The 16575-nt window shown below is 44.5% G+C and overlaps 1 protein-coding gene across 2 annotated transcripts in view; it reads left to right on the top strand.

Moving 5' to 3' along the window:
- Nucleotides 1-16575, top strand: part of RALGAPA2 (Ral GTPase activating protein catalytic subunit alpha 2) — a 94391-nt gene that overhangs the window by 15921 nt on the left and 61895 nt on the right. For both annotated transcript variants that reach the window (XR_009485653.1, XM_059840634.1), the window contains exons 8-23: nucleotides 791-929; nucleotides 1352-1551; nucleotides 3596-3832; nucleotides 4535-4708; nucleotides 5555-5692; nucleotides 6290-6438; nucleotides 6614-6725; nucleotides 7383-7620; nucleotides 8135-8299; nucleotides 10875-11012; nucleotides 11531-11613; nucleotides 12440-12530; nucleotides 12660-12839; nucleotides 14866-15059; nucleotides 15533-15631; nucleotides 15866-16021. Coding sequence is in view for 1 of the 2 variants with exons in the window: in XM_059840634.1 (XP_059696617.1) it covers nucleotides 791-929; nucleotides 1352-1551; nucleotides 3596-3832; nucleotides 4535-4708; nucleotides 5555-5692; nucleotides 6290-6438; nucleotides 6614-6725; nucleotides 7383-7620; nucleotides 8135-8299; nucleotides 10875-11012; nucleotides 11531-11613; nucleotides 12440-12530; nucleotides 12660-12839; nucleotides 14866-15059; nucleotides 15533-15631; nucleotides 15866-16021 (2493 nt within the window). In the remaining variant the exon portion in view is untranslated. The remainder of the gene's footprint in view (nucleotides 1-790; nucleotides 930-1351; nucleotides 1552-3595; nucleotides 3833-4534; nucleotides 4709-5554; nucleotides 5693-6289; nucleotides 6439-6613; nucleotides 6726-7382; nucleotides 7621-8134; nucleotides 8300-10874; nucleotides 11013-11530; nucleotides 11614-12439; nucleotides 12531-12659; nucleotides 12840-14865; nucleotides 15060-15532; nucleotides 15632-15865; nucleotides 16022-16575) is intronic.

Genomic DNA, 16575 nt, shown 5'->3' on the forward strand with positions numbered 1-16575 from the left:
AGATCAGATGAATCTGTACAGGAAATAAATTAAGATAATGTATATATTTTAAAAGTACAAATTAAGCAACATTTGAAATAAAGTGGAAGCTGTGCAGACAATGAACATTAAAGAGCCTTGTTATTAAAAAGAGATAAATTATAATTAAATACTTTGAGATACACTTTCTAGTATGAAAAGGCAAGACCAAAATAATATTTGGAAAGGGTTTTGTCATCTTGAATAAATGCTTTATTTTAAAAAGTGGCTGTATGAAATTATCAGCTTTCTCCACAGCACCCTTTGTTTTACATATCAGAGTCTCACAACACTTCAGTTAAAGACAAAAATGTCACTCTCTTCTTTTTATACTCTTGTTACCTGTGTGGGGTCTAAAGAAACCTGCTTACTCTACAAATCCTTTTGCATAGTGGGTGCAGTGTTTGTTTATTTGTGTTTATTCTGACAAAGAAAATATTAATGATAAAAGCAGAGCTCAAAGTGACTTTGTCAAAACGTACTTGTAAGAAGCAGATTTATTGGGAGCAGAACAGGACAGTTGCTGTCCTCCTCTGGTTAGAACAGCTCAAATCCACTGGCTTCCACTGAGCTTGCTGGCTTTGGGGGGAGGCTCTATTCTTACTTTCCATTCTTACTGCCGTTTGTAAAGGTAGTTTTGGGACTGTGCTGCTTTTTCTTTTCTTACTAAAGTGTAGTTGCTTGGTTTTTTTGTGTTCAGGGGCAAACAATTGTCAGTATAACTCATTAACTTAAAACTTTTTGTTTGTTTCTTTCTAACTCTGTGACCAAGGCTGCCAGCTTGGAGTGGAAGAACAAGGAGAACCAAGACACTGGGTTTAAGTTTCTCTTTACTTTGTTCAGAAAATACTATCTTCCTCACTTGTTCCCATCTTTTACAAAGCTAACCAACCTCTACAAACCTGTGCTGGGTAAGTAGTGGGTTTTGCCTTTGAGGAAGAAAAAACCAGAGCCTGCTCTCGGCAGCATCTCTGTTACCTGCTGGTGTATGGCTACAGCTCTGTGGGATGAGGAGTTTTTTCTCCCTGGTTTAGTGTAAAACCAACTTACACTCTAACAGGGCTGGTTCTTTGTTTCAGCTTTTGCCCTTCTTTTTGCAGCCCTTCTCTTTTGCTTTCCTTTGTTTTGAGTGATGCAAGTGATAAGCTCAGGAAAGAGCTGTGCTGTTACGTTCTCCTGAGGAGCGATAAAATTAGGATAGAATATAATAAAATAAAAGCAGTCAGTCCTTGCATCTGTTAATTTTTCGTGACGTTTTCAGTACGTTTAGCCAGAGTTGGGAAGCAATGGCTAAGATTCCACTTTGATTCTCTCTTCCTTTTTGTCCCCTCAGATATCCCTGATATCAGGCCGAGGCCGGTGTATGTTGCTGCAACACGGAACAATGAGAGTGTCTATTGCACCAAAATCCCCTACATGGCAGCTCGAGTGGTTTTTATCAAGTGGCTTGTTACCTTCTTCCTTGAAAAGAAGTATTTAACTGCTGTTCAGAATACAAAAAATGGAGGAGAAATGCTCCCTAAAATTATTCAGGTGGGCTTTAAAGTTGACCTCTCGTCTTGCTTGCATGCTAACCTTGCAGGTGATCTCACTGCACTGACAGCTGAAGCACAAAGAAATGCTACCCCTTAGTGAATACATGATGTAGCTGTTTATTTGATTTTCTTTTTCTTTGGTGGAGGAGGGAATCTCCAAGCAAAACCCTTTGGTAACCCACTAGAAGGTTGTTTTTTTTTTCCTCATAACTTGTTTCATTACCAGCTTCAGCAGTATTATATTTAGACTTTTGGAATTTACTCTGTAAACTGTCATACTTGGTGGTTCCATGGGCCATTTCCCAGTGACATCAAAGGCTGCTTTGTTTTCCTCTCAGTTATAGCAGCTGTTTACAATGAGATATTAGAGAAATATTTCATTTATAAACTCATGGTTGAGACTCCTCTGGTGTTAGATACCTCACAATTAATTTTATAAATCAATGCTTTTGAGAGACTCTCCAGTTTCCTGTTAAGAATTTAGGGTCAATCTCAGCTTACATTTGGTCTTGAACCATAGGTGAGTGTCAGCTGTGGGCTCAGCAGAGAAGCAACACAGTTTGAAGTAATAGTAGCCTTCTTGAGCCAGGTTTCATAAGCTCTTGGAGGTCTATTACTCACCCAAGATAGTTCAGCTACTATTGGAGGCATAAAATCTGCAGGATGGCTGTTGTAGTGTTGGAAAAAAAAAGGTTTAATAAAAGGCAAAATAACAAACAGAGAAACTGAGCCAGGTGCAAGAAGTTTTTGCTCTTGGTAAAACACCTCACAAAAGCAATTCGTTTCTTTGTTTTCTTATTTTTCTAGTAAATTGCCAAGCAGGACTTTTTAGCTACTGTCTAATTAGCTATCCTTAAGTTTGAAGTGAAGTTTCCAAAGTTTTATGAAGTGTCTTTTTCACTTAATCAGAGAAACTTCTGAGCTTCTTTCCTTTTTGAGAAGACAAAAGATAATTTTGTCACTCTGTCAACAGAGAGCACATTCCTATAGTTTGAGAGGTTGCAAAACACAGGCAGTGCAAGAGCAAAACCTGGCAAAAAGGTGTTGGGCCTTATAATGTGTAGGGCTACACTCCATCTTTTCCCCAAGATAAAGGGACTTGGGGATTCCTCTCCACTGTGCCTTCCTTTACTCTCGTAGTGTGGTGTGGCCAATTCTTGGATGGAGCAGGAGAGTGAAATCTGTCGTGCCCTGAGTGTTGTGCCAGACAGGCTATCCCAAGCTCTCTGTGAGGATCCCAGAGTGTGGTGGGTGCTGCTGCAGGGGGTGACAAAAATCACATTTGTGGCCACAAAAATCCCCTACAACGTTACAAACTGGGGACAGTGTGGCTGGATAGTGTTCAGGCAGAAAGGGACCTTGGGGTACTGGTCAACAGCCTGTTGAACGTGAGCCAGCAGTGTGCCTGGGTGGCCAAGAAGGCCAGTGGCTCCTGGCCTGCATTAGGAATGGTGTGGCCAGCAGGAGCAGGGAGGTCATTCTGCCCCTGTCCTAGGTGCTGTGAGACCACACCTTGAGTGCTGTGTCCAGTTCTGGGCCCTCAGTTTGGGAAGGATGTTGAGGTGCTTGAGCACATCCAGAGGAGGGCAACAAGGCTGGTGAGGGGCTTGGAACACAAGCCCTGTGAGGAACATTTGAGGGAGCTGGGGCTGTTTAGCCTGGAGAAGAGGAGGCTCAGAGGTGACCTTATTGCACCCTACAACTCCCTGAAGGGAGGTTGCAGACAGGTGGGGGTCGGTCTCTTCCGCTGGGCAGCAGCTGACAGAACCAGAGGACACAGTCTCAAGCTACGTCAGGGAAGGGATAGGTTGGATATCAGGAAGAAATTTTTCACCAAAAGAATAACAAAGTACTGGAATGTTCTTCCCAGGGAGGTGGTAGAATCACCATCTCTGGATGTGTTTAGAAAAGACTGGACATGGCACTCGGTGCTAGAGTCTAGTTGAGGTGTTAGGGCATAGGTTGGACTCGATGATCATAGAGGTCTCTTCCAGCCTCATTATTATTCTGTGACTCTGTGATGGGCTGTGCTGTGCCTGCAGACAGTCGCCGCGGGCCAGGAGAAGAGCGTGGAGCTGGAGGAGGGCTCGGCGGCGCCCGCGGGCGAGCAGGAGCGCGGCCACTCCAGCAGCAGCAGCAGCAGCCTGTCGGACAGGAGGCTCAGCAGCTGCAGCCTGTGCAGCGTGGAGGAGCAGCACCGCGGCGTCTACGAGATGGTGCAGGGCATCCTGCTCTCCACGCGCGGATACGTCAACTTCGTCAACGAGGTGTTCCGCCAGGTCTGCCCGCGGCCACTCGCTGCCCTGCTTCTTGTTTCTATGGGAGACACACCCTGGGTGCTGGTCTGTCGCTGTCATGTTTTCTGGAAAATTCTCTTTGCCCAGGATTCTTCTCCTGGAAAGCTGAGAAGCCTCAGAGAAAATGAAAACAATAATTGTCTGATTGCTTCTCCTGTGTTTGCTGCTTTGGAATGTGGTCTGGAGATTGTTTACCAGCTGGTCATTGTTTGATTGGTTTCATGTGAATTGTTTTAACTTAATGACCAATTGTGGTCCGGCTGTGTCAGGACTCTGGAGAGAGTCAGAGGTTTTCAGTATCATTCTTTGTAGCTTTGTAACCTTCTGTCAGTATCCTTTCTCTATTTAGTATAGTGAATAGAATAGAATAGAATAGAATAGAATAGAATAGAATAGAATAGAATAGAATAGAATAGAATAGAATAGAATAGCCTTCTAAGAGCATGGAGTCAGATTCATGAATTCCGCACTCGTCCCAGGGACCCCAGCAAATACCACGCTGGTCACAGCAACAGCCTTTGAGGTCAGGCTCCTTCCTAGGTCTAGTTTAACGACCAGATTATGGAATTGTTGAGGGAACTGAAGCTTGCTGCTTAAAATGGCAGTGTGGGTGGCGGTGTGTGTGTTTGTATGCAGCACATCTGTGTCCTGTGTGGAGTGCAATCTGTGAACTTTCCTTTTCAGGCTTTTTTGTTGCCTCCTTCTGATATCTCTGCAACACGGAAGGTGGTGAAAGTGTACCAGAAGTGGATACTGCAGGAGAAACCTGTGTTCATGGAGGAGCCAGACAAGAAGGAGGACAGCCAGGATGCTGTTGCTCCCTTGGAAGACTCCTCAGTGCAAACAGACGGTAAACATGTATGGTATCCCTGTTCCTTACTTTGTCCGCTGCAATATGGGGATTTTCACCTCACTCTGTAGAGGAGTAGCAACATAAAGAGTGGGGGAAATAGGGGTTAAAAATGCTTTTAGTTAAGGACTCACAGTTGAAATACTTACTGAGTAGCACTTTGAGTGCGGGGAGGGTTGCAACTGGTTTGAGAAACATCATTTGTGGTTATTCCCTGCATGTTGTAAGTATGACAGCAGAAACTTCATGAAAGAAACACTGATGGGATTTGCAGTGCTAAAATTGACTGCCTGCTGGCCTAAGGCAGGGAGAACTGTTTCATTTTGGTGGTGCTTAAAAACTTGACAATATGTATTAGCTTGTGTATGTTGTAACTGGACACCTGAATCTAGAATGTTTACCTGTAGATACAGTTCCTGTGCATCATCTTTTACTGATGGTTCAGAACAGGATATTAAAAGTTCTTTGACACTGTTGATGCTGCGACACTGTTTAAAGGGAAGTTTGCTAGTACTGAATAAGAGGTTTGATTTGTAAAACAGTGAGAATTGCAGGGTTTTTCTTTGTTTTGTAGAGAATTTATAGTTTTTCAGACATAAATTCACGTGTTACTACAATTAGTGACTATGAAAAATGGTGAAAAATATTTTGAGAAACATACCTTCTAAAGCTTTTATGAGCCTTCAAATTTTTTGAGCCTTCAAATTATGAAGAAATAATAGCCAGGAATTCCCTGTGGAAATGAGTGCATGCCACACCAGTTCCCCTGCTTTTGCTGCTGACCTCAGGGGTGGTTTTGTTTCAGTTTGGTGTGTTCCTTTGTGCCCTGCCTCTAACCAGGCTGTGTTTGGCAGCTCTCCTCGGAGCCCTGCGGGCACAAGCGCTCCTCCAGCTGGGGCAGGACCTACTCCTTCACCAGCGCCGTCAGCAGGGGCTGCGTGCTGGAGGATGAGGACAGGGATGTGAAGGCTGGAGCTCAGGCTGCACTGCAGGTGAGCTGGTGGGAGCTGCGTGGGAGGGGGACACGTGGGGCTGTGACCTGCCTGGCCACAGAACTTGCACTGCAAATTCCATTAGAATCTCTGGGATGGAGGAAAAGAACTACTGGGGCTTGATTGGTTCTGTAAGACACTGTTTGTGTACTTCATGTGTCACTCTGAAACATGTATTAAACCACATGACCATGTCTTAAGGCCAGAGATCTGTATTTTAACACAGAATGGTATTTTTTTTCCTCCTGTGAGTACTAGGAATTAATCAGAACCATGCATTTACTTTTTCTGAGCTTCATTTATTGAAAATACTGGTGGCTGTTTAAGCATATGATGGCAGGAAATGAGTGGCTGGAGGAATGTCCTCTTGCCTGCCCAAGCAGAGGAGACCCCCACAAACCACATACTGAGCCTTGGTGGGTGTCTGATGGGAGCCACCTGGCTCCTTGCTGGAATAACAGAAAAATAAAGTGATGGGTAAAACATGAAACTTCCTCTAAGGAAAGGGGAAGGTTTAACTGAAGGAGCACAGGTGTTTTGTTCTAAGTCTTGCCTGTTTTCATTCCTAACACTGTGTAAATGGACTGTCAATGCCAGGTATTCCTGACAAACTCGGCGAACGTTTTCCTGCTGGAGCCATGCACTGAGGTCCCGTTGCTGCTGAAGGAGCAGGTGGATGCCTGCAAGGCTGTTCTCAGCATCTTCAGGCGTATGATAATGGAGCTGTCCATGAACAGAAAGACGTGGTAAGGTTAACATACCATCATTTAAGAGAAAAAGTTGTTACAGTCCACAACCAACCAAGCTATTTTACGAATGATCTGTGAATTCCAAAGTGTGACTGCATTCTCAATAAGCAAGGCTTTGCTGCAGGATTAATGAGCAGGTACAACTAATGGAACACCTTTGCTTTGGAACCAGGGAGCAGATGCTGCAGATACTCCTCAGAATAACAGAAGCTGTGATGCAGAAGCCAAAGGAGAACCAGACAAAGGACATGTTTGCTCAGAGCATGGCGGGGCTGCTCTTCCGAGTGAGTGAGTGGGGCTGCTTGGTTTGCTCTGTCACAGCTGCCCACAGTTTTAGTTGAGTACTATGGAACCTACTTGTGTTACTGTGAAGGAGGGGTTTCTCATGTTTTGCTAGTAATTATTTTGTAAACTGTTGCTAATGGAGGGAGAGTTGGGTTTGCTCTGTTCTTCAGGGCTCTGTTACAAACTGTGGTAGCACAGATGGGATATTTTCAGTGTGTGTCTCTAAAGTGTAAGAATCAAGTAACTGTTTTCCTGAAAGTCCAGCTGGCAAGTCAAAACTGAGTCACACTGAGTGAAAGAGACATTTATGCTTCCTACTATACTTCCAGCCTGGATAGTGTAACTGGGTGTGAAGTGCTGCCCCAGGGCTCAGTAATTCTGTGGGTGTAGGACAGTCATTCATTCTGCTGTTATTATGGAGTATCTTATTTCAGTTTGCCAGACAACATTTAGCCTGATTTTTTTTTTTTTTAATCTCCTTCATTAGTAACTTTCCCCATTATTTCTGGGAGTGGGTTTTGAGGGAAAATAGCGCTGCCCATCACTTGTGCCTCACCAAGAGCCCGTGCTGATGTGCAGGTCAGAGCTGTGGGTTGAGCTTGGTGTGCTGAACTCATCAGCCCTGCCTGAGGTGGCACTGGTGTCTCTTCCCTCAGACCCTCATTGTGGCTTGGATCAGAGCCAACCTGAGCGTTTACATCTCCCGGGAGCTGTGGGATGAGCTGCTCAGTGTCCTGTCCTCCCTGACGGACTGGGAGGAGCTCATCAATGAGTGGGCCAACATCATGGACTCCCTGACAGCAGTGCTGGCCAGGACTGTGTATGGTGTGGAGATGACAAACCTGCCCCTGGACAAGCTCAGTGAGCAGAAGGAAAAAAAGCAGAGAGGCAAAGGTTCGTCTTTGTGCTCCAGTGCTTTTTTGTATCAAACTGGTTAAATATTGCAGCTTAACCTTAAAAATTAAATTAATGTTAAACACTGCTTAATCTGGTGTAAGAACCTGTTTAATTAAATGTGGAGCACTTGGTATTTGTGTGTTGCCATCCTTCACTGGGGAGGAGAGGTAGTTGGGGGCAGGATGGCGTCTGCACCTGCAGTCAGGGTTTTTTGGATGGCGGAGATTAAATGTGATTTCTTGTGCTGTTGGCTGGCACTGGCAACTCTGTAAAAATTCCCTTCTGTGTATGTTTAGTAAAGTTTCTAATTGACAGTATTTTAGCTGCATTTGCATGCCACCTTGAGATCGATGCACATAGTTTGAACTACCAGTTGGTTTTGATTAAGAGTAAAAGTTAACCTGTGTTGTTTAAAGTATTAATATTTGCCATGTTTGAGTCCATTTGTACTTCAGCAAAAATACATGCCAAAGCATCCAGTGCCAGAAAATTTTGTGTTCTTTGTCCTAAGGTGGTGTTTTAGAGCCTCAGAAGACAGCTGTAGTAGGAAGATCTTTTTCCTTAAGCTGGAAAAGTCACCCTGAAGTTGTGGAGCCGATGAGATTCAGAAGTGCCACAACCTCCGGGGCCCCGGGAGTGGAGAAAGCAAGAAACATTGTCCGTCAGAGAGCCACAGGTTAGACCACAGCTGGGTGCTTTGGTACCCAGGCACTCAGTAACACTCAGGTTTTAAATCTGCCTCTGAGAGGTGGCTGCTGCCAAAAGCAATTCAGTAATTAACTGCCCCAACAGAGAGGTTGCATGTCCGTGTCGGGGTGTCTTGGCCAGTGTGAATCGCAAAGAATTTTGGGAAATTCTCTATGTAAGTTTTAAGTTACAGGACATTGAATTATGAGTTAAACCTGTTCATGTTAGGGGTTTTTCTAGAGGTACATTGCTACTTTTATCAGTTCCTAAGAGAGCATTTATTACTGTCAGGCAGATAGCGTACAACTATTTCCTGGGAGCACAAGGTAAACCAGATATTTAATAAATAATGTTATCCTTTGATAGTTGTTTTATGTGCTCTCTTTTTCTTGGCATGATGAGGTTTTTCCCTCATGTTTACTTCTGGAAAGATCAAAGCAGGAGGGAGACTGGGGTGAGGAATGTTGGGGTAATGACTGAGACCCCAGACATGGAACAGATCGTGGTTTTTTCAAGCTTTTCAGCAGCCTGAACCTGGCTTTTCTTTTTATCTTGTTAGCATGTTTCCATGTGCTGGTTTGTTGGGGCAGACTCCTGTGGAAGCCCCCCTGCTTTGAGCAGGAGCTGCTGGGCTGCACAGCTCCCTCCCCAGTTCCTTACCAGGAGAGCTGGAATGAGGGAGAACACTCGGGGTGGTTTGTGGCTCCATGGCTGAGCCAGGGCCTCCAGCCTGGATCACAGAGTGCTTTGGCAGTAGAGCCAGCTCAGTCTTGAGTTTTATTTCTAAATTCAGTGAGTCCCTGTTTGTGCTCCAGTGAAGGGTTCTCTCTACTGCTGCAGCATTTTCCCCTTTGACACCCTGCCTGAGCAGTAGGGAGAACCTGGAAGTGTTGATCCACGGCTTTTCTTGTTAGTGTGTGTTCAAATAAAAGGCACTTCCACACTTGCTGTGGACCAGAAATTCCTGATTATTACCCTTTCAGTGTGAGAGAGTGTTGCACAATATTAACTTACATCTCAGGGGAGAAGCCCCTGGGATTACTGTTGAAAAGCTTTATCCCAAAACTCTGGGTTTTGTTGTGTTGTGACACTCAGAACTGCAATATTTCACTGTGTTCCTGATATAATTATTGCTCTATTTTTTCCTGTAAGCTAAGCGAAGCCAGTCTATCAGCAACTGTGTCCATCTTTATGAGGCTTTGCCAGCCACTAAAAGTGTACCTCTTCTGCTTCACACTGTGAGCTCTCTCTTCCCTGGTATCTCTTACACTTCTTGCTCTCACAGACTGTCAGGTACTGTACTTTAAAGTCATCTTTGATATCAATGTTCTTTATATTTTTAAACTGCTCTCTGTCTGTTCCCTTTCTGTCCGGTTGGTTCTTCTCAGAATGTTTGCAGCACTGCAAGCAAAGCAATTTTTGTTCATGTTGATATTAAAGACTTCCATCAATTGCAATTAGGTCTATATTGCCTAGTAACTAAAGTAAAAATTCCCATGTTTTGCTTCCTGGGAGGGATTTGTGACTCCTGAGTCCTGCCCAGACTCATTACCTGCAGTAGCAAGAGAAAGGAGAGTTCTGTACTTGGTGCTTTATGGCCCTCTGGGGATTCCTGCTCAGTGAAACAACTTTGGTGTGTTTTCATCTCAAGTTATTTTGGGGGGAATGCTGAAATTGTTCCAGTTGGTGAATTGCATTGAATGTTTTATTTTATTGCTTTCTGTAAAACATTGAAAGTCAGCTGAAGTCAGTCCATGCCAGAAATGTTCATTTTTGTGCACGTGCCTCCTGAGATAACTTTCTGGAATACCTACAGTGTTTATTAAGCAGTAAAGCAATATTAAAACTTGCACACTGTGGGATGGAAACATTGGAGTGTTACTAGCTTTTTTGGGGGTTTTTTTCCCAAATGCTAAGAGAAATTAATTTCTCAAAGCACTGTGTTGCTCTGCAATCTCAAGAGTTCCTGTTGCTCCTTCCCCAGCATGTCAGTTTATTTTCTCTTGGAAATTTTCATGCCTCTGTCTTCTTTTTGTTTCTCATTTGCAGTTACAGCCAAACCAAAAGTTGCCTGGTTGGGTTTGTCCTCACAAGCTAAACCCAAGTTATATGTAGCTCAGAGCTTTTTTTTTCTCTAAGTTTTGCCTTCCTTTATTCCTCCTCCCTTCCCCTCTTTCTGGAGGCACTCAGGGAGCACAGCCAGCTTCTCCCCACACTGCATTTAAGGGAGTTCTGTTGCCTCTGCTCTTTCTGTCTCAAGAATGACCAGAGCCCAGTTGGGGTCTCCAGCACTGAAAACCCAGCTTTGTTCATGGGACCTGCTCCTCTTTGTTAACTCCCAAAACCACTTCTCTCCTTTTCTAGACCTTTTATGCTGCTCATGCATCTCTAAACTTTACAGTTTTTCTAAGGATATTTCAGAGAACTTAAGTTGTAATTTGTAAATTTTATCTTGGGAATTTTAAATATTTGCAAGGGTCTCTTTTTCATAGAGCTTAGGTGAGGAGTTCACAGTTGTACATATGAGCTCCTGCAAATATTTTGTATTGTAATTAAATCAACAGAAGTTGAAGAATCTCAACAGCTGGAAAATTCAGAAGGAACAGAAGCTGCAGGCCCATTTGCAGACCAAGAGCAGCAGCTAACTCGAAGCAGCAGCACTTCAGATATTGCAGATCAGATTCCATCTGATTTTTTCCAAGGTAATTCTGATAAAGTGCAGCAATACTGTGTTTTTCAAGGAGAAAAATTGAGACTAGTTCAGCCTCACAAATGCTGCTCTTAATTGCTTTGGTTTCCAGCTCTCCTCTAAAATGTATTTTTAGCCATTTTCTTAGTTGCTGCATAGTTGGTAAGTTGTTGGAAGAACTTTTTAAAAGAAGTTAGAGACTGTCAATGCAGGATGTGACCTTTGTAAAGCAGGGAGGCCAAAAATGAAACCTGTAATGTGTGTGCACTTTGTATGTAACTCTTTGACTTTTCACCTGACTTGCATTTGAATTTTGTGTATTTGAGCTGCAGTTGGAGTTTAGTTCCTCTCCTGTAAGTATGTTATGCTTCTGAAGGATCTTTCAAAGCTTCTTGTATCCCATTTAAGTGTTGTATGGCCATTAACTATAAATATGAGACGTGTAAACATAGCTGAAATTTACATGAAACCTCTTGTGTGTTTTGATCCTGCGGATGTTTATAGTTCTTGTTTCCTTTCTGAAACTTCTAGGTAAAAAGGCTGGAAATTCAACGTCAGACTCCAAATCAGTTCAGGAAAATAAGGGATATGTAAAGGAGCATGAAGCCGAGCAGGTAAGGCAAACCTAAAAGTAATGTCTGTGGAGACCCTAGCAGTGTTTTCTTTCTAATCAGAAGCCTTTTAGCATTCAGAAACTCTAGGAGGTGAAAGTGTGAAAAGTGATTAATCCCATTTCTGGTGTGGCATCTGGAAGTGAGCCCTGTAGCAGGTTATTGTCCTGCTGGGTGTGATCAGTTTGTGCCTCCTGATCTCATCAGCTGCTTCTGCAGTTGTATCTCTGCTCTAGTCTTACACAAGGCTTTGGTCTTTTTTTGAAATATCAACAAGAGGTTTGTAACTTTTAAAAGATAAATAATTCATGGCGATTACAGAGCTACAGTACACTGGAATAAATGTTTGATGGTTTAAAGCACTGATGAAAATGTTTCTGTTCAGCACAGCTCCTATCACCAGCCGTGCATGGCAGATGTTAGTGTGAGTTGACATCAGCACAGGCAAACTTCATACATTTTTAATGGCAACTTTTGACTGAACAGTTGAAACAATAAATGACTTAGCCTGATCATCTTTGTGAAATATGAAGGCTGAAAGACTTTTTTTATACCTTAACAAATTATTTCAGATGTGTTTGAAAAACATAGGTAAAAAATCCTGCTTGTTGGTGTGAAAACTGAGGTGGTGAAAGGGAGGATAAAGGATGAAATGGAAAGCCTGATGTTTTCCTAAGGACACTGACAAGCACTTGGGTGCTCTGAATATTCATGAGAATGTCTTGACCGGGTTGTGGTTAATTTCTAATGACTGTGTGGGTGTGAAATTTGCTGGAGTGTGGTGTAGTGCTCAGAGCAGTATAAGCTGAGATGGATTCTTTCCCTGCAGGTGCTGATGCGGAGGAGCAGCAGTACAGCTGAGTTGGATCTGAAAGCAGACTTGCAGCAATCTCACGGGTATTACAGAGAGAGGGAGAAAAGTGAGTGCCTGAGAGTGCTTTTGCCAAGCGCAGCACCTGAAATCTGCTGTGATGTTGGTGCAGACAGCCGAGATGCTTCTCTGGAGCACTCTGCTGCTGCAGGTGTGAGCAGCACTGTGCTGTTTGCAGGTGAGAGCGTGAGCAGTGACACGTCCCTGGGCTGTGGAGCTGACGTGGACATCGCCCTGGTGGCCTGGCAGGCGGCCGAGGATGAGCCCGAGGCGGGGCCGGTGGCGGGAGCGGGCGGGGATCCTGCGGCACCGCGCTGGCTCCAGCTCAGCCCCTCGCAGGAGCCCGCCAACCTCACAGGTACCACGGGCCCCACGCTGGGTGTGAGCTCACACCTGTGCCTCACAGAGTCACAGAATAATAATGAGGCTGGAAGTGACCTCTACGATCATCGAGTCCAACCTATGCCCTAACACCTCAACTAGACTCTAGCACCAGGTGCCATGTCCAGTCTTGTTTAAACACATCCAGAGATGGTGATTCTACCGCCTCCCTGGGAAGAGCATTCCAGTACTTTGTTACTCTTTTGGTGAAAATTTTCTTCCTGATATCCAGCCTATACCTTCCCTGATGTAGCTTGAGACTGTGTCCTCTATAGAGGAGCTTGTGCTCCTCTCTTGGCTTATGTGGCACAGGGCACCAAGGACCCTTCATCCTGCTCACTCAGAGTGGAAGGGGTTTGGATAACCATTGATTTGCCAGTAAATGATGATCCAGAAAGCCACCGCCCGCCCAGCTGAAAATAACTGGGCTTCTTACAGTGCCCAGCCAGGCTGTGGTGGCTGGGCACCCGTGGATCTGCCCATTAGCACACTAATATATGTATCAATTGAACAGGTTTTGTTTCATAGCAGCGTGGTCTGGGGAAATGTCTTACTGTATTTTCTGACTGATAGGAAATAAGTGGTTCATTCTTTACCATTTATAAAGGTACCATTCATCTGGTAGTGCAAGTCAGGTATTAGGTCAGGAGCTTAATGCAGTAATGTAGGGATGTCTTAGAGGCTGCCTTCCTAATGGATATACAATTTCAAGGGTACTTTTTCATGCTGACTTTTCCTTTGAAATATCTGTGCTTTAATGAACCAGCACACCTAGTCCAACTGCTGGGACTGCTGCTGTACAAAAAGATAATGCTGCCCATGGTAAGAACAATCATGTGTGATAAATTCACTGTTGGTGTGGTGCAAGAATTGCTCCTTTGGGGGTACAAAGAGAAAGAACCACATGTAGCAACCTGGCAGGTAATGTGGAGTGAAAGGAGAAGTGGCTAACAGATGTGTCATTGCCCAGCAGAGCCAAAGTACCCTTGACTGCATTCCTGCCTCAGCCAAGTCACAGCTTGCTCTGCTGTGGAAACCTGATAGGGTAAGGCAGAACAGCACTGACACTGCCACTGAGCAGCAGAGATGCCACTTCGCTGAGCACAGATATGTAGGAGGTCATTCTAATGTGCTGAATGAGTAACATGTGGTTTAGCAGTTTGGGACTTTGTAATGCTACAAAACAAAAAGGAGGAAAAATCTCCAAAGTTGTTCTTAATTATATTCGAACATAAAAGCATCTAAAATGCCTTTTATTTCACTAACCTTCCTTGAGTCCTCAGAGGACATGTGTTATTTCCTTTTGCCTGTGTAGAGGTTTCCTGCAATTTCCTTCCATGCCTTGGTTGCTGCTGCTATGCCTGGAGCAGCATGGCTGTGCTGCTGCCTGCGACAGGAGAGCAGCTACCAGCTCTTGTCATTAAAATGTGCACTTCAGTGTGGATTTGTACTGTTTAAGAGCATAAATCCCATTACCCTGACAGCCTTCTCCAAGCTCTGCTCTCTCAGGAGCTGCTCTGCATGAGTGGTGATGCCTGAGCACATTCCTCAAGACTCTTCAGCCATGGTTTTTTATTCCTTTGTCCAGTTGCATTGCCAGGTCTTGCTACATTGTGTGACCTTAAAAAAAAAAAAAAGAACTTTTATAAATACAGAAATATTACCTGTAAGAGGCAGTTATTGATTGAATACATCCCTCAGGTACCTGAATGTTGGATTTAGCTGCATTTGCCTCCTTGCTGAAAAGCCCTCTGGGGTGGGGACAGTGTGGTGTGGCAGTGCTGTGCCCTGTGCTGCTGTCACCTGCGAGCCCCTTTGCCTACGTCTGCTGCCATGTTTTCCTTTGACTCAAAAGCAGCTCCAGCAATGAAAGAGAGATGTGGGGGAGAGAGTTGTTGTGCTATGGAAGATGGTTAGGAGGAGTAATGACCAGATTTTGTTGACCAAGTTCATGCTTCGGCTGCATTTCTAACTTGTGGAAATGGAACACTTGAAATTTACAGACAGCAGTGAGTTCCTGGCTGATGACTGCAGTATAATTGCTGGTGGAAGCCTTATTGGTTGGCATCCTGATTCTGCTGCTGTGCTGTGGAGGAGAATCCTGGGAATTCTTGGAGATGTGAACAACATACAGTCACCGAAAATCCATGCAAAAGTTTTTGGCTACCTTTATGAGCTGTGGTTTAAACTTGCAAAGGTATGTGGTACTTAGAGCTAATGATAGCAACACATTTCTTTTGTTGTGGAAATGATTATTAAATGGGATTTAGTGGTAGCACCTGGAGCATGAACGTGGTATGGGAGGGCTCTGTTGTAAAGGAAGCTTTGTCTTGTTTGGTTTCCAGCAGCAAACTCCCAATAGAGAATCCTGTCCAATGACAAGAGAATTTAAATGGGGTGAGGAAACTGTAGCAAAGAAGAAAGAAGTACAGACCTTGGTATTTATGTAAAGGCCCACAGTGTGACTCAAACTGGCAATGTTTGCTTTGGCCAGAGAGCAGCAGCATAGACCAAACTTTCCTGGTGGCTTTGGCTGAAGTGGGAGCTCTGTATAGCCCCAGGTGTAGTACCTGAATGTAAATAAAGTAAAAGTAAAACATAATAATGCAAAAAAAAGAGCATTAAAAAAAGATACTGGTTTTACTAACACTCTTCTTTAAAAACCATCAGATCCGGGACAACCTCGCTATCAGCGTTGACAATCAGTCAACTCCCTCTCCTCCCATCCTGATCCCTCCTCTCAGGATATTTGCATCATGGCTGTTCAAGGTCAGTTCTGAAGTTCTCACACAGGAGTATTTTCTTCTATATCAGAGCTGAACGGGTGTGCCTTTAGTTGCCTTATTTTTAACTTCTACCGTCACTGTTGGCCAAGACAGCATGTGCTCTCCAAAGGCTCTTTGGAGCTGAGGTAACGCTTTGTGGGAGAGCTGCAGGGCACGCATGGCATGGGCTGGCTGGTGGGGGAGGCAAGGAGTGATGCAGGCTTTGTTGCTGTTGCAGGCAGCCATGCTGCCCAGCGAGTACAAGGAGGGCAAGCTGCAGGCGTTCCGGCTGCTCTGCGCCATGATGAGCCGGCGCCAGGACCTGCTGCCCAACTCGGACTTCCTGGTGCACTTCTACTTCGTCATGCGCCTGGGGCTCACCAGCCAGGACCAGGTACGAGCTCTGCTTCCTGTCCCACTGCTGAACCGTGCCAGGGCAGCAGGAGATGCTGCCAAAACCTGCTGCTGCTGTGGGCACAGCAGTTGTTCCGGGTCTCCCTGTCCTTAGGAATAAAGCATTTGGTGCGAGGCGAGGAAAAGACTTAATCGGACTGTTGAATGATGGTTGTCTTACAGAAACAGTTCAGTGCTCATGGAAACTCTAAGAAATATTCTTTGGACAAAATAAAGACTGTCTAAGAGCACTTGCATGTTTTTGTAGCTGTAGGAATGAGAGCGAGGGCTTGGAGCTCTGCTGGGGTTGGCAACAAAGGGCACAGGGACCGCTCAGGAAATTCTGGGAGTTACTGATTGTGCCTTTAGGGAACCAGACAGGTTTGATTGTTTCTGAGGTGATAGAGGGAAAGAAGAAATTGTTACCAGATTCTTGCCCCTTGGTTTCCCTCCTGAAAAGTTAGAGCATTTGGAAAACACTCCTTTTAAATAGATAAGAACAGAGAGACAGGGGTTTTCTCCTGGAAAATCCTGGAAGTCCTGCTGCAGCTGCCC

The sequence above is a fragment of the Haemorhous mexicanus genome, chromosome 3, assembly GCF_027477595.1.
Source record: "Haemorhous mexicanus isolate bHaeMex1 chromosome 3, bHaeMex1.pri, whole genome shotgun sequence".
Taxonomy (NCBI): Eukaryota; Metazoa; Chordata; class Aves; order Passeriformes; family Fringillidae; genus Haemorhous; species Haemorhous mexicanus.